Source organism: Aspergillus clavatus, genomic scaffold, assembly GCF_000002715.2.
Source record: "Aspergillus clavatus NRRL 1 1099423829802 genomic scaffold, whole genome shotgun sequence".
In the NCBI taxonomy this organism is placed as follows: domain Eukaryota; kingdom Fungi; phylum Ascomycota; class Eurotiomycetes; order Eurotiales; family Aspergillaceae; genus Aspergillus; species Aspergillus clavatus.
This window is the reverse complement of record NW_001517097.1, coordinates 1,097,390-1,122,064: the sequence shown is the minus strand read 5'-3', so window position 1 is coordinate 1,122,064 and position 24,675 is coordinate 1,097,390. Positions and strand designations below refer to the sequence as shown.

General features: G+C 51.9%; 11 protein-coding genes across 11 annotated transcripts, besides 2 other annotated features; 6 read left to right on the top strand and 5 right to left on the bottom strand.

Moving 5' to 3' along the window:
• Window positions 1–392: 392 nt before the first annotated feature.
• Window positions 393–1,788, top strand: ACLA_037320 (serine/threonine-protein kinase; the record flags this gene model as incomplete). Its single annotated transcript, XM_001270950.1, has 4 exons — window positions 393–572; window positions 653–743; window positions 804–1,134; window positions 1,209–1,788. 4 exons carry the CDS (start codon window positions 393–395, stop codon window positions 1,786–1,788), a joined length of 1,182 nt encoding a protein of 393 aa, XP_001270951.1.
• An 853-nt stretch (window positions 1,789–2,641) lies between these two features.
• On the top strand, window positions 2,642–3,758 carry ACLA_037310 (AMMECR1 domain-containing protein; the record flags this gene model as incomplete). The annotated part of the gene is made up of 2 exons (XM_001270949.1): window positions 2,642–3,198; window positions 3,281–3,758. The coding sequence occupies 2 exons, from the start codon at window positions 2,642–2,644 to the stop codon at window positions 3,756–3,758; spliced, it is 1,035 nt and encodes a 344-aa protein (XP_001270950.1).
• Window positions 3,759–4,410: 652 nt separating this feature from the next.
• Window positions 4,411–6,377, bottom strand: ACLA_037300 (putative regulatory factor Sgt1; the record flags this gene model as incomplete). The annotated part of the gene is made up of 3 exons (XM_001270948.1): window positions 4,411–5,781; window positions 5,845–6,044; window positions 6,113–6,377. The coding sequence occupies 3 exons, from the start codon at window positions 6,375–6,377 to the stop codon at window positions 4,411–4,413; spliced, it is 1,836 nt and encodes a 611-aa protein (XP_001270949.1).
• Window positions 6,378–6,755: 378 nt separating this feature from the next.
• On the top strand, window positions 6,756–10,562 carry ACLA_037290 (putative spindle-pole body protein (Pcp1); the record flags this gene model as incomplete). Its single annotated transcript, XM_001270947.1, has 3 exons — window positions 6,756–7,346; window positions 7,417–10,265; window positions 10,322–10,562. The coding sequence occupies 3 exons, from the start codon at window positions 6,756–6,758 to the stop codon at window positions 10,560–10,562; spliced, it is 3,681 nt and encodes a 1,226-aa protein (XP_001270948.1).
• Window positions 10,563–11,370: 808 nt separating this feature from the next.
• Window positions 11,371–12,862, bottom strand: ACLA_037280 (AAA family ATPase VPS4; the record flags this gene model as incomplete). Its single annotated transcript, XM_001270946.1, has 4 exons — window positions 11,371–11,592; window positions 11,649–12,099; window positions 12,166–12,498; window positions 12,564–12,862. The coding sequence occupies 4 exons, from the start codon at window positions 12,860–12,862 to the stop codon at window positions 11,371–11,373; spliced, it is 1,305 nt and encodes a 434-aa protein (XP_001270947.1).
• Window positions 12,863–13,199: 337 nt separating this feature from the next.
• Window positions 13,200–13,806, top strand: ACLA_037270 (tubulin-binding prefolding complex subunit YKE2; the record flags this gene model as incomplete). Its single annotated transcript, XM_001270945.1, has 4 exons — window positions 13,200–13,260; window positions 13,368–13,563; window positions 13,619–13,679; window positions 13,741–13,806. The coding sequence occupies 4 exons, from the start codon at window positions 13,200–13,202 to the stop codon at window positions 13,804–13,806; spliced, it is 384 nt and encodes a 127-aa protein (XP_001270946.1).
• Window positions 13,807–14,373: 567 nt separating this feature from the next.
• ACLA_037260 (small subunit rRNA maturation protein TSR4) lies at window positions 14,374–15,725 on the bottom strand (the record flags this gene model as incomplete). Its single annotated transcript, XM_001270944.1, has 2 exons — window positions 14,374–15,531; window positions 15,597–15,725. 2 exons carry the CDS (start codon window positions 15,723–15,725, stop codon window positions 14,374–14,376), a joined length of 1,287 nt encoding a protein of 428 aa, XP_001270945.1.
• Window positions 15,726–16,230: 505 nt separating this feature from the next.
• Window positions 16,231–17,936, top strand: ACLA_037250 (putative prenylcysteine lyase; the record flags this gene model as incomplete). Its single annotated transcript, XM_001270943.1, has 2 exons — window positions 16,231–16,381; window positions 16,441–17,936. The coding sequence occupies 2 exons, from the start codon at window positions 16,231–16,233 to the stop codon at window positions 17,934–17,936; spliced, it is 1,647 nt and encodes a 548-aa protein (XP_001270944.1).
• A 450-nt stretch (window positions 17,937–18,386) lies between these two features.
• Window positions 18,387–20,056, bottom strand: ACLA_037240 (glycine hydroxymethyltransferase SHM2; the record flags this gene model as incomplete). The annotated part of the gene is made up of 4 exons (XM_001270942.1): window positions 18,387–19,350; window positions 19,412–19,776; window positions 19,904–19,954; window positions 20,021–20,056. 4 exons carry the CDS (start codon window positions 20,054–20,056, stop codon window positions 18,387–18,389), a joined length of 1,416 nt encoding a protein of 471 aa, XP_001270943.1.
• Window positions 20,057–21,520: 1,464 nt separating this feature from the next.
• ACLA_037230 (RNA polymerase II mediator complex middle subunit MED9) lies at window positions 21,521–22,063 on the bottom strand (the record flags this gene model as incomplete). Its single annotated transcript, XM_001270941.1, has 1 exon — window positions 21,521–22,063. One exon carries the CDS (start codon window positions 22,061–22,063, stop codon window positions 21,521–21,523), a length of 543 nt encoding a protein of 180 aa, XP_001270942.1.
• A 340-nt stretch (window positions 22,064–22,403) lies between these two features.
• Window positions 22,404–22,425: a microsatellite.
• Window positions 22,426–22,620: 195 nt separating this feature from the next.
• ACLA_037220 (2,3-bisphosphoglycerate-independent phosphoglycerate mutase) lies at window positions 22,621–24,417 on the top strand (the record flags this gene model as incomplete). Its single annotated transcript, XM_001270940.1, has 4 exons — window positions 22,621–22,651; window positions 22,730–23,467; window positions 23,547–24,129; window positions 24,207–24,417. The coding sequence occupies 4 exons, from the start codon at window positions 22,621–22,623 to the stop codon at window positions 24,415–24,417; spliced, it is 1,563 nt and encodes a 520-aa protein (XP_001270941.1).
• A 101-nt stretch (window positions 24,418–24,518) lies between these two features.
• Window positions 24,519–24,549: a microsatellite.
• Window positions 24,550–24,675: the final 126 nt, after the last annotated feature.

Sequence of the window (24,675 nt, the reverse complement as noted above, 5' to 3'; positions counted from 1 at the left end):
TCCGAGGGTAAGTCACCGTGTTTTTCACACTTGCAACCCCGCAGTGTCTCTGTTACATCCCACCGATTGCGATAAGAAACCTCAAGGTTTATCTTTGTTCAGCTGCACACTCAGGTCTCCTTCCATTTTGCTCAATTCTCTTTGTGTTATTCTTTCTCCTTGAGCATTGCAGGCAATTTTGATAGTTTAGCGCTCGTGCAGTGATTTCACATAATTTGTTTCTTGTCACCAGTCTCTCGGCCGCCTTTCTGACAGATTGCGCATTCGATCAGGAATAGTGTCAGTCAGCGAACTCTGAGCTCCTTTCCTCTAACTCCCTTGCCCTACTCTCGGTCGTTTCTAGGCCTCTGCATATATACCTCGAGTTATATTGTGCAATTTTTATCTCCCCGATGGCATCGCAAGCGCAAGCGAACCAACGACCCAAGGTCCAGCCTTGCCGGTACAAGACTGGGAAAACCCTCGGAGCTGGCTCCTATTCAGTGGTGAAGGAATGTGTGCACATCGATACGGGTCGGTACTATGCGGCGAAAGTGATCAACAAGCGTCTGATGGCGGGGCGTGAGCACATGGTAATCTTCCCATCGCAAACGTGACGGATAGGGACAATCGAGCGAAGGCTGATGCAAATCGGGAACGGTGGAAATGACAGGTGCGCAATGAGATCGCAGTGCTGAAGAGGGTCTCTATGGGTCATCAGAACATCCTGACGTTGGTGGATTACTTCGAGACGATGAATAACTGTACATTTTCCCCTGTGCCGGTGTGCTTGCGTCTCACAGACTGACAGTGGACTGTTCCAGTGTATCTCGTCACTGAGCTCGCACTGGGTGGAGAGCTGTTCGACCGTATCTGTCGCAAAGGCAGCTATTACGAATCTGATGCCTCGGAACTCATCCGCGCGGTCCTTTCCGCGGTGGCATACTTGCATGACCATGGCATCGTGCATCGGGATCTGAAGCCAGAGAACCTACTATTCCGCACGCCTGAGGATAACGCGGATCTACTCATTGCGGATTTTGGCTTGTCCAGGATCATGGATGAGGAGCAGTTTCACGTCCTTACGACGACGTGTGGCACGCCGGGTTACATGGCTCCCGAAATCTTCAAGAAGAGTGGACATGGAAAACCAGTGTACGTTTTTATGCCTCATCAATTCTGTCAATTCGATCAATGAGCATAGCTGACGTTGATTTTTCTCTTGTCAGGGACATCTGGGCTATCGGTGTCATTACCTACTTCCTGCTCTGCGGCTATACCCCTTTCGATCGCGATTCCAACCTGGAAGAGATGCAGGCCATTCTTGCAGCGGATTACTCCTTTACGCCACTCGAGCATTGGCGTGGTGTCTCTCAATCAGCGCGCGACTTCATCAAGAGCTGTCTGACAGTCGATCCCAAGGGCCGAATGACAGCTCACGAGGCCCTCCAGCATCCGTGGATCAACCCGCCCTACGATACTACTGCAGACAATGCTGGCGCAGATCTACTGCCAACAGTCAAGAAGAACTTCAACGCCCGTCGAACCCTGCACAAGGCCATCGACACCGTCCGCGCCATTAACAAGCTCCGCGAGGGCGGTGGACTCATGATGGACGGTATGATGAGCGTCGATCCGAAACCTGAGCGCGTCAATGGTAGTGAAATTATCGAGGAGCAACATGATGGACGCATGGATATCGACAGCCGTGCCGATGCGCGCGGGCAGACAGAGGAGCAAATTCGAGAGCAGGAGCGTAGAGTCAAGGAGACAGTGGCTGGATTGTGGAGTCGGACTGTGAAGAAATGATAAATTGCACCCCAGCTTCCATTTTTTGTTGAATGCATTGTCATGTTTGGACTTTCCATTCTGCTTGCTTGGTTTGTGGCTCTTTTGGATTTCATGTTTGAGCACGGCATTGCGCTCTGATACCTTGGTTAATCATGATGAACTCTTTTGCTTTGCCTCTTTTTCGATGCACGTCGATTTTCATTGCTTCCAGGACTTTACAATCTACATATCACTAGACAAGGATATATTTTCGTGCTGCTACAGTCAATTATGCTATACGGGTGTGTCTTACGACTTGCGAGGAATCCGGTTTAAATCCGACTTCAAGTCAAATGCAATGCCCCCTCAAGAGTCAATACTAATGGTTGAGTGCAAAGTGCTTACATCGAAAAATGTTCCTTTACAGCTGAATGAATACAATAATGGCGAAGTCAAGGTAGAGATCACTACGACTCTACACGAGTCACATGACGAGAAGCCGATAAGCCGGCTTATCACGTGGAGCTATCTTATCAGCCGCCTTGCCCTCTTCCCCTCTCTTCGCTGACTTTCCTCACTACTTTACCAATTATCTCTTCCACAGCAGTCTGGGTGGTGGTATCAGTTTTCGACGGTGCTCTCGATTGTGCTGTGACTTCGCAATCCGAAATCGCAAATCTCCGGGTCAGCCAAACCCTTCATGTGAAGTGATTACTGCGACTGTGTTCGCAAAGACTACTCAGCAGTAGCACTCCAGGGGAATTGGGCTATATAAGGAGTATTACAAGTATCATTAGACTCACGATTTGCCTCCTATTACTTACGTTTCTTGAAACCCAGCAAGTGATTGGAGTGAAGTCAAGCAGTCCTACTTCATTCTAAGAGTCTCGAGATGGCAAGTCCAGCCCAATGTCTCTACTGCTTTGAGTGCCTGGCTGCCTCTTACAGACGTCATGAGCCCATTAACCTCGAAAATGTGGAAGAACTGTGGGAGAGATATGAGCGATCAAAGAAAATAGGGTCCCTTCAGGACAGTAATGACCTCGGTCCACAGGTCACGGTAGATGAGGAAGAGATTGATACACCACAGCATGAGTCATCTCATTCGAAGGATAACCGGCCAAATGCCATCAAATTGCCCAGTGTCAGTCGTCTACAGAGTCAGCCATCCTCAGACCCGTCGAGCACCGCGACTACTCCGTCTGCCATGTCCACCAGTTCATCGCGCTCTATTCTATCCATCTCCACCGCAGTTACGACTCCAAGTTCAACAACCACGGTTTCCGAAACGGCGGAAGGTATACAAAGGAGGTCGAGCGATCAACGCTATCCACTGTTTGTGACGTGGGATACTCTTTCGAAGAATGGTCGCAAGTCCCTCCGCGGATGCATTGGTACATTTGAAGCGCAGGAGCTGTCTGATGGACTAAAGTCCTACGCTCTCACTTCGTATGTAATCCCTTGCCAGCGATTTGGCTGGAAATCGCACGTCCAATTATCTTCGGTTCATTGGCGCTAATTCAAAGAACAGTGCATTTGATGACACTCGGTTTAGCCCGATTCCCGAATCACTTCTCCCATCTCTGTCGTGTTCTCTAACTCTCCTGGGCTCCTTTGAACCCTGCACAAATGCATTGGATTGGTCAGTCGGTGTTCATGGTATCCGTATCTCCTTCATCCATCGTGGCCGTCGTTATGGCGCGACATACCTACCAGATGTGGCGGTAGAGCAAGGCTGGACGAAGGAGGAGACCCTAGAAAGCTTGATGCGCAAGGCTGGCTGGAATGGACAGACAACGGGAAGCGTTACAAGGCGTCTGCTCAGGGGAAGCAGCAGTACCAGCCATTCTGAGTCCGGCAAACCATGGGAGCAGGTTTCGGACTTCCGCGTGGTTAGATATCAGGGTCTCAAGGCTAGCGCGAGCTACGCGGAATGGCAGGACTGGCGCCAATGGGTTTTGTCTTTGGAGGATGGAAGCGAAGAATTGCTACATTCAACCTCCCGATGATCGGGAACAAGCAATAGATGGTCTTTGCGCTGGTCTCAATTACCTGGTTACACGCTTGGATAATGACTAATGGTTTATATGAGGAGTGATGTAAGAGCCTTAGGCTATGATTTTTATGTCTCGAATGGTTTTGTTTAGGCGTCTCAACCTATTGTTATTACTTACACTATCCTAGGTAGATAGATGGACAGCACCTTCTCCCTCCGCCTTCAGGCGTATGAAGTATATATCATGGGATCATCCCAATGTATGAAATGACCACTGCAGAGTCCATTCTCGCCTTCAAATATAGGACCATATGGTGCGTAACCGTCTTCGGATTAATGTATAGGTGGGCATAATTGTATCCCTTTGTGGAGTAGGATTCTGCTCCAAAGATATCACAGAAATCACCCGGAGCCCTCAACGTCCAAACGGACGAACCGCATCCCCTAAAATATGACCGAGAATGCGGGTAATTGTCGTCGTAGGTTCGAAGGTAGCCATTAGTTGGATGGTCGAGATGATTGTCCCACAAGATGGCGTTGTCATCTCTCTGGACGATTCTTTCAAAATCGGAATAATCGATATAGCGATGTCATCGGCGCTTGTTGCACTGCAGTGCATATTTCATATCGTTATTTCGCAATATATCCAAGAGATAGCCTGAAATTCATCGGCGATCGTCTTTAGGCGTGGGCAAATTCATCATTGACAACATGTTTCCTGCTGGGCCTGCAGCGCCACCTTGGCCCTGCAGACTCTCCAGCAGATTTCTGGCGAGGTTGATATTGATATCTTCTTCGTCGACGTCTGCCTCACCCTGATCATTTTTATCGTCCTGGTCTTTCCCAGATATGGCTTGCTTTCCTGTGGATTGCTTGGGGCGGCGTAGATCGAGCACACCCGTGCCCTTAAGCTCTGCTTCCATCTGTGCCGAGAGTTTTTGGATTTTCTCCAAGTCGTCTTCTGACTCTGAATCTAATTCCTCCACCCGGCCCCGGGAAGCGGATGGTTGCTTGGACGGGCCCTGAAGGGGTGGCATGGTGGGCATGGAGGACGGCAAGCCCATCATCTCCTTCATCATCCTTGAAAACTCCTCCTCGTCAAAAGATGCTTCCTTGTCCTCTGCCTCATCACTTAAGTCGTCTTCATCGTCGTCGTCGCCATTGTCGGAATCCGAGTCAAAGTCATCAATGAAATCAGCTCCCTCGAAGCCAGCAGATTCATCGTTCAGGAATTTCTCAAATTGAGCTACGATGCGTTGAAGGTTCTCCTGGGCATTTGAGTCTCCAAATGCTCCCCTGGCCTCTGCATCGTCACCTTTGCCCTTGCCCTTCAACTCTCGGTCCAAATCCTCGAAGTTGATATCCAGCCATTTTTCATCATCTTGGCGCTTATCCCAGGTGGCGATCTCTTCATCCGTGGGTAGATTTTCATCCCCGGTTTCCACATCCTCCAGCAAAAGTTTCATCTCTCTTACGGAAGCCTTGTCTTGATTCTGCGGATCTGTGAGAAGCATCTCAAAGCCACAAGAAAGCTTCATCCCCACCTCTGCCCGCTCATATGCCGTTCGATCATCTGTAGGGGGAAGCTTCCCAACCCAGGACTTTGGAGCTGGGAAGTCCTGGCTCTTGAGTTGTGCGTAACCGACTCGGGTGAACCGTACGCTGACTGTGACAAAATCCTCAGGTTTAAAGATAAAGGTACTAGTGTCTTTGGATCTGAGGGGCCGTAATGCAATTGGATCTCGTAGATAGAAAGCCTCCACCGCTGCTGAAATGTATGCTGGCTTCTGATGTAGGAGAAATGCGACCTTTCGAGGAATAATGACAAGCGCTGAATGGAGGTTCTCGCTGATCTGCTTGGGATAGTTTCGCAAACGATAGAAAGCTTCTTCTTGGATCATCGGAGAGCGCATAAGTCGCTTGGGTTCTTCTTTGATGATTTTCCTTGAATCAGCAAGGGATAGCTTTTCCGTCACTCGGCGAAGGTTCTCGTTCTTGGGTTTGATGATAACAAGTTCTCCTTGGTTTATCCATACCTGGGCAACTCATTAGCATTGGACCTCAAGGGCCTTAGTTTCCACCCCCATAGCATAACCTACTCTGTTCTCTGCCACCTCGGGTTCCAGCCAGGCTGGGAGAGCACCAGCTGCTTCTACAAGGAGAAACTGCCCGTCACTGTCCACGACCTTCACCCAGATATCCTTGTGCTTCTTGGTCAATTCCCGAAGAAGATATACAATCACCCATTCGTCTTCAATCGAATCCCCGAAGTTTGTGCGCCCCCGTAAGAATGTGATTCCTGAGGTACCATGAAGTCAATGATTACATGAGTGCTAAAGTGGGTTGCATTGCGCAAATACTACTCACCATCATCTTTTGCGATCTCCAATTTGAAGCCTTCACGCTGCCAAATATAGTCCTTTAAGAGCTCCTTTGTCAATTCTGCTGCAGTCCGCTGTACCTCGACTAATCGCGATCTAGTCTCTGCGACTTCATCGGTGACAGTGGGGGCGGGGCCGGAGGGAATATAGTAGAGTGAATATTCGACAGCATCGTCGGGGAGCTCTGGCTTCGGAATGGGGCGAAAAGTGGATTTGAACCATTCCAGATCCTCCTCAGACATAGGCGCCATCGTAGGGTATCGAGCCTACTCTGAAGCGCCAGATGCAATTTGCTGCGAAAGAAAAAGAAAGAGGCGATTCTCTTATTGCGGAGAAGCGATAAATTACCGTCATGACTTCATACCAAGTAAAACGCGGCGAAACTCTCGGCCCGCCCGCCGTAGCCAGTACGCTAGTCCGTTTACAGTTAGATATCAACAATGCTGAAAGTGGATCTTCACCGCCAAAACACGTCCAGCCGATGAGGGCATTCCACCGCATGCTTGTTTTGCCAGTCATTGTTATCGAGCGGCCGGAGACACCAGGATGAATTCACATTGAAACATACTACTCTTGAAATTGTTGTGAAGGTTTTATTTACGCCAAGAACGCGTCAATCGCGTCGAAAGATGGCGTTTCCCTACATCGACACTCCGCGAACTGAGGTGGACGGAAACGCGACTTACCTGACCAACGGCTATCGCAGCGTGGGACGACACAATTTATCCGCCCTTGATTCCGTCGAAAACTCATTCCAATCGCCTTCGAAAGATGGAGATATTCTCAAGATGCTCGGTGATCGAAGACGCAGCTCCGGTGGCAACAAGCTCAGTACTCCGCGTGCTGGATCCGGTTCAAGGTCCACGAAAAGCGCGTTGAAATCTCGGCAGCATCTCCCGACGATTGCGCCTGCCAAAGGCGAGTTCACGCCATTGATGCAGAGCGCGACGAAGAACAATTTGTTGAGGAATCTATCCAACGCGCACGATCTTAAAACACCAGCATACCTGCGAGCGAGTTATCGGAGCAATGTTAATACCCCCGGATTACCACCAATGGAAATGACCGGGATCGACGAGGAGGACGCGACAGAAGAACCTACACTTTTACCGCAGGTTGCCAGCAGTAGCGTTCAGGGCACCCCGCTCCCATCACTTCGGCGAGATGGAGGTGGTGTCCTCAACGATGGACAAAATATGACTCTGAAAGAGCAGGAGAAGGTGGGTCCTTTCGATCTTGCTCATGCTGATTTTGACCATCCCAGTGCACCGCTAAATATACCGTGAATAGATGATCGACAAGCTCGACAAGGACAACTTTGGGTTGAAATTGAAGATTCATTATTTGCAGGAACAATTGGACAAAGCCGGCCCAGAATACAACCAAGCAGCAGTAAAGGAGAATACAGAACTCAAAGTATCAAAGATGACCATGCTACGCGACATCTCACGATACAAAAAGAGTCTCCAGCAGGCTGAACGCGATCTGGAAACCTACCGTCTACAATTCCAAGAACTCAAGGATAAAATGCGAAGGCGACAAATGGATGAGTCAGTACAACAGGAAATGGATATGATGCGAGATGAGATGCAGATGAAGGATAATCGAGTGAGGGAGCTCCAGGAGGAATTGAGAGAGGCCAGAGATCGACAGTCGCAGGATGTCGAGAAACTTCGAGATCAAATTGAGGACCTGGAGGCGTCTCTCCGGGAAAAAGATCGTACCATCGAAGAACGCGAAGAGGAAATCGAGGAGCTCAAGGATCAAGATAGCAAGGATCGAGACGCAGTTGCTGAGCTGGAAGCGGAACTCCAACGCGCCCGAGACCAGATGGAGGAACTGCAAGCCAGTCTGGAACAGGCCAAGTCCGATGCCCGGGAAGCAAGAAATACCGCGAATCAAGCCGTTCAGGATAAAGCCAAGGCGGAAGAAGACCTCCAGGAACTTCATGAAGAGATGGCGAACAAATCTTTCAGCACCAAGGGCCTCACTCGACAACTGGAGGAGAAAACCGGCAAGTTGGAGGAAGAGCTTGCAGACTTACAACGAGAGAACAGAACTTTGAAAGACGAACTCGACCAAAAGACACGAAATGAAGCTCGCTTGGAGGAACAGTACAGCAGTGTCCGGCGGAACATGGATGCAGGAGAGCAAAAATCAAGAGACGACGCTGCACAAGCGAAGCGCGAAAGAGACGCCGCTCGGCAAGAACGCGACAAACTTCTCATTCAGCTGCAAGACGCTCTCGATGACATTCAACGAAGGACAGAAGAAAAGGATCTTTTGCAGACTCGACATCATGCACTGACCGACGAATCCAGCAGTCTGCAGCGCGAACTTGCTCAAGAGAGGTCTCTGGTCCGGGAGCTCCAGCGGGCCTTGGATGAGGAAAAGCAACGCGCACTAGAAGGCAGCCATGATATTCGTGCCCAATATAAGGCGGAGATTCAACGCCTTCAAGAAGAGATCGAGTCATTGCACCATGAAATTGAAGATAAAGAAGGCCAGTTTGCGCTCGAGCAAGATAGATGGGACAGCGCCAAGCGTACCCTACAACTCCAGAAGGACAGAGCCGAGGACCAGGCCGCTGGCTATAAACGTACTATCGAGAAGCTCGAGCAAGTTGAGCACTCCCTTTCGGGTAAGGAAGTCAGGTTACAAGAAGTAATTGACAGCGAGAAACAAAGGCATTTCAACGCAGAAGCAGTTCTCGGTCGTCAAGTGAAAGAGTTGAATGACGATGTCACATCAAAAAGGGAAGTCATCGACGCATTAAGAAACGAACTTCTATCGGTCAAGGAAGAGCTCCGGCTTACCAAGCGCGATGAGACCGTTCTGAAAGAGAAAGTGCAAGCGTTGGAGGATGAGGTTGTTGTACTGCAAGCAAGCCTGGAAGAAGAGCAAGAATACACCAAGGCTCGGCTGCAGAAAGGGCCCACAGAAGACAATCATACGCAAAAGTTGATGGCAGAAAAGCAGAAACTCCGCGATCAATTGGCAAATGCGCACGTTGAACTACATGACCTGCGGGCCTCCATAGCCGAGATCGAAGCGGAGCGCGATGAGCTTCAAAGTCAACTCGACAGAGTCAGAGATCAGGTCGATGATACCACTCGATTTGACAGAGAAAAGATTGATCTCCGAAAGTCCGCCTTACGCCTTGAGGGGGAGCTGAAGAGGCTAAAGGATGACAAGGTTTCTCTTATGGAGGCAAAGGAGTCCCTTGAAAAACAACTGAGCTCCGAGATCGAGCGCGCCACAACAGAAGAAAACCGTCTCTCAGCAGAGATAGATCAACTCCAGGATCAGCTGCAAACAGCTTCTGGCGGACGCGATAGGGAATTGACGGTGGCTAGGGGTAAAGTTCAACGCTTAGAGAAACGCATCCACGATCTCGAGGCCCTTCTTGAGCAGCAACAACCACTTGCGGATATCGAACAATCCATTGGAGCCGCAGATCTTTCAATGCTTCGTCACAATTTGGATGAGGCACGGAAGAGGGAGCGCGCTCTACTACAGCGAGAAGCCGACCAAAAGTCCTCTGTCCGCAAGTTCAAGCAGCGGATTTCCGAGCTCGAGCAGGAGCTGAATGATGCTATGATTAACCGATTTGAAAACCGTTCGCCGCATGGATCCCCGTCTGATAAACTCCATGAAGAATTACGAAGCTTAAGGAAGCAATTGTCTGACGCACACCGTTCCCTGAAAGAGCTGAGAGTGAAGAACCGTGACCTTGAGCGATCAGCTATGCGGGAAGAGGATCAGCGAGATCTCCATGAGTTACTCAAGTCATCGACTCTTGAAGCGGAGTCATTAGCACTGCAAGTGTCCGAGAAGGATACTCGCCTTGCTGAACTGAAGGCGCAGCTGCGCAGAGTCCGTGACGAGCGCTCCTTTTGTATAAGAAAGGCTGAGATGGCTTCCAGAGAGCTCAATGCCCTGCAGGAGCGATATGACAAGATCGTGAAGAGCTTCGATTCTAGTACGGACAGCAAGAACAGGCACGACAAAGAGATCCTTGGTCTGGGAAAGGAGATTATATGGCTTAGGGCTCGGTTGAGGCGTGAGGAGAAGTTCCGACGCGATTTGGCTTGGAGTAAGGGCTTGATGGAGCTTGGAGAACGGGTCCGCGTTGCATGGTATGTGATATTCTCTCAATGCTTCTTCGTCTGAATCACCGCTAACAATCACGTAGTAACGAAGCCGATCTCAGAATGATCTCTGAGATGGGAGTCAAGCCTCGGGATCGCAGCCATTTCCGAACTCCGCGACAAAAGCTGAAGACCGCCGTCTCTTTGGTATTAGCCACAGTTCGAATGCAGAGGAAGTCGCGAGAGTGGTCGAGAACGAAGAAGCTGGGCGAAGGCCTCAAGCGGGCGAAAAGTGAAGTGTTGAAGAAGCGAAAGGAGGGCTCAAGCAAGATGGCAATGGCTTGATCGCCTTCCCCCTTTTTTTCTCCCCATATAGTGGTTCCTCTGCTTTCCTTCGTATAGCCTGTGTCCCTGTCAGATTTTTGTTGAGAAGATTCCCCCTCGTTCTTCGTTTTTGTCTTTTGTTTTACAGCGCTTGTGATGGATGAAATGAATAAGGCAGGTCTTATAACTGGTCAACCACTTTGGGCGTTTCTCTCGAATGCTAGGAGTTGGACATGTGTGTTTGTTATTATCTGAGAGCATTATTTCCCTTTCCCTTCAGACAGAACAGGATACTTGAATGAGCGATGTTATTGCGTTGGCATGGATACATGAATCGAGCGTTCAAACCAACTACAGCCCTGGCGAGTTCCACGCGTCAAGGTACTACGAGCACACCTGGTAAATGAATCTTGATGATACATGTGAGAACAGTGAGATCCAAAAATCCAGCTCATTGCTCCTTGACTTGTTGTCTTCCGTAGGAAGTTAATGACTATAAACCCTCATGAGAATTTAACCCCACATCCAAGCCATGTATGTCTGGCAGAGAACAACAGAGATGACAAAAAAAAAAAAAAAGAACGCCTAGCCGAACGGGTAACGCTTCTGAACACCGAGCTCTTGATAACAACATGGAGAACATAATCGGTCAGGGGCATGATAAAGACATCGCAGGTGACGGGAGAAAGACACCGTAGCACGCTCCAAAAAAGAGAAAATTCAAGACTTAGGAGACATGATCAAGCAACAGTAACAAGACATTATGCAGTGCGGATCTATCCAGTGTATTGTTTCGGAAACAGATGGAAGAAAAGGTAAGTAAAGGAGGTCAAGCTCCTTCGCTACCGAACTCCTTGGTCCATTCCTCGTTCCGCTTGAGGTCTTCCTGACTGACTGTGGGCCGTGAGTTGTGCACGGCTTTGATGAAGTCCTTGAGCACAAGAGGTGGCTCGAGAAGTTGATCTGCCTCGACGTTGACCCACGACATCTCCATCGCGCCGCTATCGCCGGGGGAGCATGGGGTTAATTTTTCTGCGCCGTCAACCATGACCTGCACCGTTCATTAGCATTTGAATTGGTTTGAGATAGGGTGAGGATGAGCCTGACCTTCTTATAATGTGTCGCGGTTTGAATCTTACGGATGGGTTGCATAAGTGCGTCTTGTACAGCAATGCTGATATCGCTGCCTGAGTAGCCCTCGCTCATTTCGGCCAATGTCCGATAATCCGCCTGTGTCATTTCACACGGCGTTTGGCCGACGGCGAGCATAAACATCTTCATTCGCGCGTTGATGTCGGGAAGACTGATGTGTACTCTCCGTTGGAATCTGCGTCGAATAGCGGCATCCAGTTGCCAGGGAATGTTTGTCGCACCCAGAATCAGCACCCCTCGCGAGTCCTTGCCGACACCGTCCATTTGTACCAGCAGCTCGGTCTTGATACGCCGAGACGCTTCCGATTCTCCTTCGCCACGCGGACCGCAGAGGGCATCGACTTCGTCAATAAAGATAATCGCCGGTTTGTTTTCACGGGCCATGTTGAAAAGCTGCTTGACCAGTCTGAAAGAGAAGCGTTAGTGTCTAGATTCAACCAAAAAAAAGGATGCGCCTCAGAATAGACCCCACCTTTCACTCTCACCCATCCATTTTGAGACCAAGTCACTGCTGCTGACACTGAAGAATGTGCTATTTGCTTCCGTCGCAACGGCTTTGGCCAGGTAGGATTTACCGGTACCCGGAGGTCCGTAGAGCAGGATACCCTTCCACGGTTGGCGTTTCCCTGTGAACAGGTGCGGAAACTTGATGGGTAGAATAACAGCCTCCTTCAGTGCCTCCTTGGCACTTTCAAGACCCGCGACATCCTCCCACTTCACATTCGGTTTGTCCGACAAGATGGCGCCAGCAAGGGCCGATCGCAGCTTCTTCGCTTCGGCGTCTTCGTTGTCATCTTCCTCCTTTCTGAACAGCCCATGGCGTCGTTAGCCGAAATCTCTGGAAGATACATAAAATCCCTAGTGACATACCCGCTCTTCCCACTTCCTTGCGCCACCTTGCCGTTGGCGCCAACTGCACTTGGTTTCTTTCGATTCTCCGCTTGTGCCAGGTGGTTCTTGAGTTTCTCTGCCCGGTCCATATATTCGCCCGCTTTCGCACGGATCATCTCCTTGGAGCGGGGATTCTTCTCCCATTTCAAGGCCAGCATGAACAGCTCCAGTGCGGAGTAGTAGGTCTGATAAGCCTTCTCGTACTCGCCCTCATTGTCGTGCTCGATGGCCTTCTTGACCGTGTCAATCGCGCGGCCCAGGAAATCTGTATTGCTCATGATCGTAAAATAATCTATATTCCTTCGAATCTGGTGGGTAATGCGGGCTCGTGGGTGAACCGATCGGTGGTTGAATTGGGGGAGGGGGGGGGACTTGGAGGAGGAGAGAAAGCGGACAGTTTCTTGGCCTGGAATGATGGAGACGGGAGTTCTGCACTGTTTACCCTGGGGTTGCGTAAAACACTTGGAATACAGGGGTATGATACCGTAATGTAATTACCAGCATTCTGTAGTCCCCGCCAACAACCGCCCCTCACTTTAATCTCCAACGACTTAACTCAAACCCTGACGTTGCTCGATCATATTAGTCACAGCATCCCAACTCCTCCATACCACAATGGCCGACGCACAGAAACAGATGCAGGCTCTCTCGGATGAGTTCCAAAAGTTGCAAACCGGTATGCCCAAACTCCCACCTCCTGCCCTGCCATAAAACGCATCATTCATCATGCCAACGACCCGTATCAAATCGTCCCCAAGCTCTAACGTGCTCCCGAATTTCCAGATCTCGAAGGTTTCATCGACGCGCGCCAGAAGCTCGAGTCGCAGCAGCAGGAGAACCAGGATGTACAGGCCGAATTCGCGAAGCTGGATGAGGAGTCGAACATCTACAAGATCGTGGGCCCGGTCTTGCTGAAGCAGGAAAAGAATGAGGCGGTGATGGCTGTCAATGGCCGTCTTGAGTTCATTGAGAAGGAGATGTACGTCCCCGGCTTGCATCCGGCCTGGTAACGTGCGGCTGACGCGGTCTCTTAGCAAACGAATTGAGGGTCAGATCAAGGAGGGACAAGAGAAGGCCGAGAAGAAGCGCGCTGAGGTGAGGACAGCCGCGACGAAACCCAAGCACCATTATATGCTAATGATTTGTGTGGTCGTAGATCGTCCAATTCCAGACCCAGATTCAGCAACAAGCTGCTGCTGCTGCCGCCTCGGCTTCCGCCTGAAGAACCAACGATTCCGGTGCTGTTGCTTCCTTGAGAATGAAATCCTTGTTTTGGACATCAGAACCCCATGGCTTCCGACGGTAGGTTGCTGCGGTTTGCACGAACTTCACCTCATAACCAGCTGGAGGGCTAGGTATCCGCTTCCTAGGAGGCAGTGAGAGCGATAGGGCGAATCCGCGTGGTCCAGGTCGATAGTGAAGCCAGATCCGCGGCGGCCTGGGGCATTTCGTCATCGAAAAGTTGAGATGGACCCGAGATGAGGGTTCCAATCTGATATGTTCTATTATACCCCTCTGGTTCAATTGCGGTGCAAGAGTCGCAAGCCTCAGATAGCTTCAGAGAATCATATGATGAGATCAATCAGTCGTAGCTTGTCAAGATGAGAAGCAGACTGTGAGGCAATTGAGTATGGCACTCGGAGTGTCTTTCAAGTAGATTGGGCGAGCATCTTTTTTCTTTTCCTTTTACTATGAACAGAAGATTTTTTGGAAGATTCGGAATATCACATCACAGTCATGCTCAGGAATATGGGTTCATTAGCAATTCATTCGTCAATGTATAGTATTCCTATTTGACCGATTCCTCCCACTGTACACCAGCCCACTCCTCGCGCCATCCGACTACTCCCACTTGCTGCGGCCCACAATCCTTGCTGCACACACCAAGGATGATGGTACCCCATTCCATACCTGCATCATCCTTGGGACCCAGTCCAACGCCCTCGCGACCCTCCTCCAGTACAGCAATGGCGTGCGGCACCAGCTGCAGCTCAAAGACACGCTCGCTACCGCAGTATTGGCAACGAGGGAAACGGCTCGCTCCACTCGCGACGGTTGTCACACGAGAGCCAGAGCCATGCTTAGGATCATGAAGAAGCTTGCCCACGGGATCGCTGTAAGAGTAGAGGAGCGGGGTGCCACGGAATTCGTACCGCAAAATCTGCTCTGGGTTGTGCTCTAGGCGTGTGGAGAATTTCATAAACGCTTTGTCCAGCTCGGATTCAAACGTATCCTTAAGATCAGTAGATCCACCGGCGGCTTCCTCCTCTTCGGTGTTGTCGATGGTGACGTTCGCCGGTATCGTTGGCGTGGAAGGCCGAGAAAGCGTCTCGTATTCGGCGTCCAGGTAGAACTGTGTGTACGGGGCTGGGAATGCAGACTTGTCGGGCCAAGGCGCAGCAGGTGCAGCGGATTCTGGTGCCGCAGTCGTCGGGGGAGGGGAGGAGACTCTGACCTTATCGGCAAAGCTCTCTGACAAAGAGGTCGTGGAAGGGGTCGTGGTAGAGGTTTGTTTGGCCGGTACGGGGGATGAAGTAGCCGGGGCCGCAAATGGATTGCTGGCCTGCGATGAAAGTGCATTCGACGAGGAGAAGGGATTTGGGTTCGCCGAGACGCTTCCAATGAGGGAAGTGCCCCCGAAGAGACTTGCCCCTATATCCTGCTTGGGAGCCTTGGCCTTCTTTTCTGTGTCCTCCTTGGGCTTCTCCTCCGTGTTCCGTGGCGCTTGTTCGACCTTGGTCTTTCGGACGGCGCGTAGGGCTCTGATGCTGCCGGGCTTCTTGTTGCATGCCTTTTTGGGACAGCCGAAGATGTAAAGTCGTCTCTCATCGTCCGGGAAATGTTCCGGAAGGTCACCGTGCAATTCAAGCAGAAGGAGCATGGGGCTATTGCAAACTTTGCAATTGGCGAATTCCCCTGGGGGCAGTGTAGAATCATCGAGCCATGTCTGAAATCGCGAGAATTAGTAATTAATGGCGCCCGACCTTCAACTGTCTAAGCTGTCGCACATACCGGCCAGCCTCCAAGGTGACTGATAGTATCGTCTAGGATCTCTTCTGAGGCATACCCCAGCAGCACTCCAGTCTCAGTGAAATCCCCCTCATCCTCGGAACCCGACGAGTCGCTATCGTAAGGGTCCATTGGTGCGATTGATTGCGACAGGATATATGAAAGAAGATATTTATTATTATACTCCTTGTCAACTGTGATCTCAAAAGGCAGGTGGGTGTTTCACAATGAAGACTAATATCTCGATCAACCCCTCCTCAGCATTTACTCTGGAGAAAAAAAGCGATAGAAAAGATCGGGCGCGATAAGCGATACGGAGACGGTACCATACCAATCCCATTATGGCTTAGTGCGGTATCTGATGGTCATGCTGTAACTTACCATACCTACACATACATGATACAACTGCGTTGACATCAACTGCAACGATCCATCCCATCTTGACGCCTGGAGCATCCATCCATCAGAGCTAGCAGAGCGTGTCCTCTTTCCCTTTTTTATTATCACTCGAATTAATGCTGCTGCCTGTGAATATTGCAGGTCTGAGTAGCGGGCTGAAGTCGGTTCTCGTCAGTGACGTAGTCTAGTTACGGTTAGTTAGTGCCTGGAGTAGCGACTCGAGGTATCTAGTGCACTTATGGATACCTTCCCTCAATCACTTCGATATCTACTTGTACGCTTCTGTGCTGTGTATTGCGCGATTACTTTGTGCCTTGTCACCGTTGGTAGTGCAGAGCAACAACTGCTGGGAGTCTCCAAGGATGCCCCGAAACGGGTCGCCATAGTCGGTGAGCATCTCGAATGATTGAGGATCCCATGCTACACAGGAGCTAACATCGCCCCCCAGGAGCTGGAGCTGCAGGCTCTTCCAGCGCATACTCCCTACGCAAGTATGCAGATTCGCTACAGATTCCAGTTGACATCACGGTCTTCGAACGTGCTCCCCACGTGGGTGGCCGGTCGACAACAGTCGACGTGCTGGATGATCCCCGGTATCCAGTCGAACTGGGTGCTTCGATCTTCGTTTCCGTCAACTATGAGTTGGTAAACGCTTCCAGGGACCTAGGCCTCACTGTCCAGAGCGCAAACCACGCGCGCCCCAGGGAGTCCGACGACACGCTTGGCGTCTGGGACGGAGAGCAATTCGTCCTGGTGATACAGGATACCTATAGCTGGTGGACCATCGCCAAGCTGATCTGGCGGTACGGGCTGGCGCCCATCCGCACCCAGAGCCTGATGAAGAGCACGGTCAGCAAGTTCCTCCGGCTATACGAAAAGCCCCTGTTCCCGTTCAGATCCCTCACCTCGGCCGCGGCGGCTGTCGACTTGCTGAACGCCACCGCAAGCACGGGGGCCGCGTTCCTCCAGAACGGCGGCATCTCCGCCGACTTCGCCCGCGACATCATCCAGGCGAGCACGCGCGTCAACTACGGCCAGAACCTGCCGCTCCTCCACGGCCTCGAGGCCATGGTCTGCATGGCGACGGACGGCGCCGTCTCCATCGCCGGCGGCAACTGGCGCATCTTCGACGGCATGCTCAAGGCCGCCCAGGCCGACGTCCGGATCAACCAGACCGTGACATCCATCCGGCGCAGCGAGGAGGACGGCGACGGCGGTACGCTGGCGGTCACGTTCCAGCCCGACGGCGCCGGCGCCGACACCGACGCATCCACCTCGGTCTTCGACGAAGTCATCATCGCCGGCCCGCTGCAGTACTCCGGCATCAGCATCACCCCGCCGCCAGAGCACACCCCGGACGAGATCCCCTACGTCAAGCTCCACGTCACCCTCTTCACCTCCCCGCACCGAATCTCCCCGCAATTCTTCAACCTGGCGCCTGGCGCCCGCGCCCCAGAGACAATCCTCACCACCCTCCCGCGCAGCGTGGACCTCGGGCCCCGCAAAGCCGGCGTCGGCCCCGCCGGGTTCTGGAGCATCAGCACCCTGCGCACAGTCGACGTGCCGCGCGCCGACGGCGCGTCCGAGACACACTACGTCTACAAGGTGTTCTCGCCCGAGCGGCTCACCGCGGACTTTCTGGAGCGTATCCTGGGGCTGGAGCGCGCCACGCCGCCCAACGCGACGATCGGGGCGCTCCCCAAGCGGGATCTGAGCTGGTACCGGGAGAAGGTCTGGAACCCGTATCCGTTCCTGTTCCCGCGGGTGACGTTCGAGGACACGGTCCTGGCGCCGAATGTCTGGTATACGGGGGGCATTGAGAGTTTCATCTCGACGATGGAGACGAGTGCGTTGATGGGGAGGAATGTGGCTGCTTTGATTTCGCAGTCATGGGAGAATGAGATTAGTCGGGGGCGTGGGGGGGTTGCTCACGAGGAGCTTTGAGACCATTGACATACAGGGTCTGCCATGTCTTTCTCTCAATAGGGTATAGACGAGCACGAAAGCGCACCAAGACAAATATAGTTATGCTCATTTGACTACACCGGAAAAGGGCAGATTCTTTGAATCATTATAGTCTTTCTAGTTCGTTGATAGACTAGCTAAGATGATGGTACCGGATGTTAAAAACCCCCAAGGCACCCGGACAGTTGAACTTTTCGTCCTGTTGAAGAAAAAATGTTGAATACTTGCTCATGTATACCGTTATCCCATGACCCGCGTAAGGTTGAAAAAGCAGACCTGTAAAAACCCCAAGTAACGCACTCCAGCGACCCAATTTTATACGCAATGATGTTGAACTCGTTAAGAAAGCCTGCAAGAAGGAGAGAAGACAAAAGAGAAACCGATTCTGAATGGTATCATATGACAACTAAATTCATTCTGCCGGGGTGTTTAAACGGGCAGAGGGAAGGTGCTGGCCCACTCGGCAACCTCCTTGCGGAGGGCCAGGATCTCGGGCACGGACTCGGAGGCGACCTTGGCCTTGAAGTCCTTGAGCTTGTTGGCGTCCTTGGGCAGGTCACCCTGGATGGTCTTGCAGAGGTTGATGACCTGGTCGATGTAGCGAGCGACACGCTTGAAATCCTCCTCACCCATACCACGGCTGGTCATGGCGGGGGCACCAATACGGATACCGCAAGGGGTCAGAGCAGACTTGTCACCGGGGATGGAGTTCTTGTTGCAAGCAATGTTGATCTGCTCGAGAACAGCCTCAACACGGGCACCATCCAGACCCTTGGCGCGGAGATCCACCAGGACCATGTGGCTGTCAGTACCGTCCGAGACGAGCTTGTGGCCGAGCTGCTTGAACTCCTCCTCGAGGGCCTTGGCGTTCTTGATGACCTGCTCCTGGTACTGGCGGAACTCAGGGGTAGCAGCCTGCTTGAGGGCAACGGCCAGAGCGGTGATGGTGTGGTTGTGGGGGCCGCCCTGGTGGCCGGGGAAGACGGAGAAGTTGATGGGGCCCTCCAGGTCGTACATGATCTCCTTGCCGGTCTTGGGGTCAGTGCTGCGCACACCCTTGCGGAAGAAGATCATGGCACCACGGGGACCACGGAGAGACTTGTGGGTGGTGGTGGTGACAACATCGGCGTGCTCGAAGGGAGAAGGAATGACACCCGCGGCGATGAGACCGGAGATGTGAGCCATGTCGACAACGAGGTAGGCGCCGACCTTGTCAGCGATCTTGCGCATGCGGGCGTAGTCAATGAGACGGCAGTAGGCAGAGGTACCGGCAACCAGGCACTTGGGACGGTAGAGCTCAGCGTTGGCCTCCAGGGTATCGTAGTCGATGATGCCGGTCTCGGTGTTGACACGGTAGGGGAAGGTCTCGAAGTAGGTGGAGACGGCAGAGATCCTGTGGGTCAATTAGCCCACTGTCCCAGACAGACACAATTGGTACAGAACTTGTGACTCACTTTCTGGAGGGGGTCTGGTAGCCGTGGCTCAAGTGGCCACCGTGGGGGAGATCAAGACCCATCAGACGGTCGTGAGGGCGCATGAGTGCCTGGTAGACCTGCAGGTTGGCAGGGCTACCACTGAGGCACTGAACGTTGACGCCCCACTTGGCGGGGTCGAGGTTGAAAGCCTTGAGGGCACGAGCCTGGCAGGTGAGCTCGATGGCATCGATGTGCTGGTTACCACCATAGTAACGAGCACCGGGGTAACCCTCCGAGTACTTGTTGCACATGGGAGAGCCAAGAGCATCGAAGACGGCACGGGAGGTGACGTTCTCCGAGGCAATCAGCAGAATGGACTCGCGCTGGCGCTGGATCTCTTTTTCCTGCAAAGGGAGACAGACATACACGTCAGTCATCGCCAATTCTTCGGCTGTCTAGCTTTGCTTGCCTCCCTCCATTACCCTTGGAGGGAAAGGAAAGGAAAGCAGGTGTTGGAGCTTAAGAACGTACCATGATCTGAGCGATCTCAGGGTCGGAGTCGACCAGAGACTTCTCCATTTGCTATAGCATATGAGTCAGTATAGGAGCTTGTGAAGACAAGACGCATTTCAACCCAGCTACACTTACCTCCCGGTGGGACTGCGACAGAGCGTATGTGGCCATTGTGGAAGGATGATGTTGTCTGACGAGACAATAAACAAACCAAGGGATGTGGATTGGGAATGAGGAAAGATGAGAGAGGAGGGAAGAGAAGAAAGGAAAGGGGAAAAAAAGAAGTTGGGGAAGAAGGCGAAGAAAAGAGAAGGAAATGAAAATCCGGCGATGGTGGGGGGGGGGGGGGGGGGTGGGAAAGGGTTGGATTCCTCAGGCATCCCCTTGCTGTGACTGTTCGGGTCCGGAACGACATCGGAGCTGTGTTGACGCTCACCGGCGCTTTCGTGGCTCAGAGTCGGTTCATTTCTGGGCTCGGAGAAAATTCGTTTTGTGAGTCTGGTCCAAAGCTGGGGCTATGATTGACTAATGTTCATGACTACGAGAGTACTACCTACACTGTAGTAGTACTGCTAATTACTCCGGAGAAGTATTGAGCATTGAGAGGGTGGTTGGCATTGCGGTTCTAACTACTGGCTTTGTGGGATGTGACTCAAGTTTCTTTCCAGAGAACTGATGAGACTGCCCTCATGTCAAGACAGTTACATCACCTCATGAAGAGAACTTCCTCGGATCACCTCATGATCTTCCAATTTTGAGACAGAGTTTTCCTTGCCTTTTGCGCCTTTCAGCCTACGTAGTAGGTATGCTCCGTTGTGGCGTGGAGGTTAGTCATAGTCAGGTGATTTTCCTTCGATCGATTCTATAGATGAAACCATGGCTCCCTGTGATTTTCCACCCTAACTCTATTGTTCGGATCCGATATTTGGCTGAGTAGTTACTGAATGATGGATAGGCTAGGTCCAGTAGATATTGAACTTGGTGTCGATGGCATCTAAGCTCTTAGACAAGGACAGCATCTTAACAACAGCAGAAGCGGAACATCATCTCAGCAAGTATATAGTCATAGGCGGGGTACAAAGGATGCCGTGTTCGGCTGCATGGCGTGGACGAGGACCGTGGTGGCCAAGTCAGTACTGAATACTGACCCCGCGAGAAGACCCTATTATGACTCCAAGTAGATTGTCGAGGTTTGATGTGCGCGGTCTTTCTTGCTAGACTCAGGCTTCTGGGGAGCTTCTTGGAATGCCCCGGTTCATAACCAGCCCTTGGGAAACATCAGAAGCGGCGGAAGCAGAAGAAGAAGCACGCGGCAGATTCAAGGCCTCCGTGAGACCTCTTCAATTGCACCTGATCCACCTTGGAAAGGTCGACAATGGGTCTTCAACTGTTCTTATGCAGACTATCCAATTTCTTGCTGAAATTGCCAGTCTCACATGCAACGGGGTTGTTGGCCAAACGAAGAAAGGTTTCAAGTATTTGCAGAAAGAAATCCTACCCCCGCAGAGGCCATTTCTGCTGAGAGTGTCTGTCCGATGCATCTAATTCTGGCAGAAGTTGATACTCTTGATAGGTGACACCTGTGGGACTCCGCATACAGCCTCATGTTTCTCGTTACATCGTATGCGCGAGTCTTCAAGGCTTGTCATCCATCGAACGGTGTAACTCGGGCACACCGACGTCGGCTCTTCTCCCAAAATCCGAGACAACCGACTTCAGCTTGGAAATGCGATCCTCCAGTTCTGCAATCTCCCTCTCCTGCTCAGCGACCGAGCGGTGGATGTCCGGTAGACCCTCAACCACCGCGTGCGCCTTCTGGATGCGGATTTTAATGGCACTAGCCTCCGTGGGCAGTTCCTTTGTGCTCAGCGGTAACCCTCCATTTCCCATGGAAGGATGATGTGACGGCTGTTGGACTCCCTGACTCGGTCCTGACCCTGACGGTCCTGTCTCTCCTGTCGCTCCACCGGCAGCTCGGGGGCCTTCACCAGCAGTCTGGGGGGAAAGCAAACGTTTGAGAAGGCCATGCAACGGAGGAATAATATCAAAGGTCTGCGGCGAAGGGAACGGCACGGTGTGTGGTGTGGTGTTCGTTGTTGTCTCCTTGATCGCAGGGGTGTCGGGTGCAGAGGAGGGTTTCGGCAGTGGAGTGACCACGGCCGGGGATCTGGAAGCCATTCCGGGAATATCGGTTATTATTATTATTATTCGAACAGGATTTTTCACAGTTTTCACCCTATGTCCGATGCAGAATCGATAACGGGGGGGGGGGGGGGGAAGGTTGAATGTTAGGGAAGAGTCAGACCACGAGGGAAGAATCATTCGCGATTTGTTGTTGTTAACTACTTGGGGGGCGACCGTTGACGTCGGAACAGCTAACTAACTAACTAACTATATTACAGTACTACTATAGCATGTAAGTAACTCAGCCCACCAGCACAAAAGCGTCACCGGGAAGAACGCTGCTACTGCTAGTGACTGCTGCCCCTCCTCCCCCCTCCATCGGCCATCCCAGCGACTCTCTCTCTCTCTCTCTCTCTATCATTAACTGCTCACCGGCTGGCTTTTTCTTCTTTTTCTTCCATCTCCTTCACTTACACTTTTTCCCATCTTTATTCATCTCGTTATCATCTCAATTCCCTTGTTTTCTTGTCAGTATTAATCCTCCCAACTTCCATCCCAAGCTGATCGTGGAGTTCGTCAATTGACCATCCTACAGAGAAACTATCTTCATCATGACTAAGGTTGACCACAAAGTCGTCCTGAGTAGGTCCCCCCCCCCACCCCAATTGACTCTCCATGCTCAATTCCCTCCAAATATCAATCGTTAATGTCTATATCTAGTCGTCATCGACGGTTGGGGTATCCCAGGCCCAGACTCTCCCAAGGACGGAGATGCGATCGCTGCTGCGGAGACACCCTACATGTCCGGTTTCGCCGACCCCAACTCGAAGACTGCACAGGGATTCACCGAGCTGGAGGCCTCGTCGCTGGCCGTCGGTCTGCCGGAGGGCCTGATGGGCAACAGTGAAGTCGGCCATCTGAACATCGGTGCTGGTCGTGTGGTCTGGCAGGACAGTGTTCGCATCGACCAGACCCTCAAGAATGGCGAGCTGAACAAGGTTGACAACATTGTCAAGTCCTTCACTCGCGCAAAGGAGGGCAATGGCCGTCTGCACCTGCTTGGTCTGATCTCCGACGGTGGTGTCCACTCCAACATCACCCACCTGGTCGGTCTGCTGAAGGTCGCCAAGGAGATGGAGATCCCCCACGTCTTCATCCACTTCTTCGGTGATGGTCGTGATACCGACCCCAAGAGCGCTGCCAAGTATATGCAGGATCTGCTCGACCACATGAAGGAGATCGGCACTGGTGAGATCGCCACCGTTGTCGGACGTTACTACGCCATGGACCGCGATAAGCGTTGGGACAGAGTCGAGGTCGCCATGAAGGGGATTGTCTCTGGTGAGGGCGAGGAGAGCTCTGACCCCGTGAAGACCATCAAGGAGCGCTATGAGAAGGGTGAGAACGATGAGTTCCTGAAGCCGATCATTGTTGGCGGCAAGGACAGACGCGTGCAGGGTATGTTTCGCCCTCCCCTCCCTCCATCGAAGGCCAAAAAAAAAAAACTCGTCCAACGACTAATCATCGGAATTTGCAGACGACGACACCCTCTTCTTCTTCAACTATCGTTCGGACCGTGTCCGTGAGATCACCCAGCTGCTGGGTGACTTCGACCGCTCTCCCAAGCCCGACTTCCCCTACCCCAAGAACATCAGCATCACCACCATGACCCAGTACAAGACCGACTACACCTTCCCCGTCGCCTTCCCTCCTCAGCACATGGGCAACGTCCTGGCCGAGTGGCTCAGCAAGAAGGACATCTCGCAGTGCCACGTCGCCGAGACCGAGAAGTACGCGCACGTCACCTTCTTCTTCAACGGTGGTATCGAGAAGCAGTTCCCCGGCGAGGTGCGCGACATGATCCCCTCGCCCAAGGTCGCCACCTACGATCTTGATCCCGAGATGAGCGCCGCGGATGTCGGCAAGAAGATGAGCGAGCGGATTGCCGAGGACAAGTTCGACTTCGTCATGAACAACTTTGCTCCTCCCGACATGGTTGGCCACACTGGTGTGTACGAGGCCGCCATCAAGGGTGTCACTGCCACCGACAAGGCCATCGGTGAGATCTACGAGGCCTGCAAGAAGCACGGATACATCCTCTTCATCACCTCTGATCACGGGTAAGTTTTCTCCATTCTCTCTTTTTTTTTTTCCGCTTTGCCCCCGGTTATATCACGAGACTAACCGCGGGACACAGTAACGCCGAGGAGATGCTCAACGAGAAGGGCACTCCCAAGACCTCCCACACCACCAACAAGGTCCCCTTCGTCCTGGCCAATGCCCCCGAGGGCTGGAGCCTCAAGAAGGAGGAAGGCGTCCTCGGCGACGTGGCTCCCACCGTCCTGGCTGCCATGGGCATTGAGCAGCCCGAGGAGATGTCCGGAAAGTCTCTGCTGGTCAAGGCTTAGATCTTTTCGTATATAGAAAAAAGACTTTTGTTTCCCCTAATATGATATGATCTAGAAATGGCTGTATCTCGGCTCGTTATGAATATATGAATCAAAAATACTTTGTTTCCTTTTTTTTTTTTTTTTTTTTTTACACACATACACAGACACACAGAGACCGAAACTCAAGAAACGCCAAAATGCGCCAGGTCCTAGACTTTTTTTTTTCCCCCCGAACCTTTCCCATGCTGGTTCTATCTTTCGTCATCATTGGGTTCT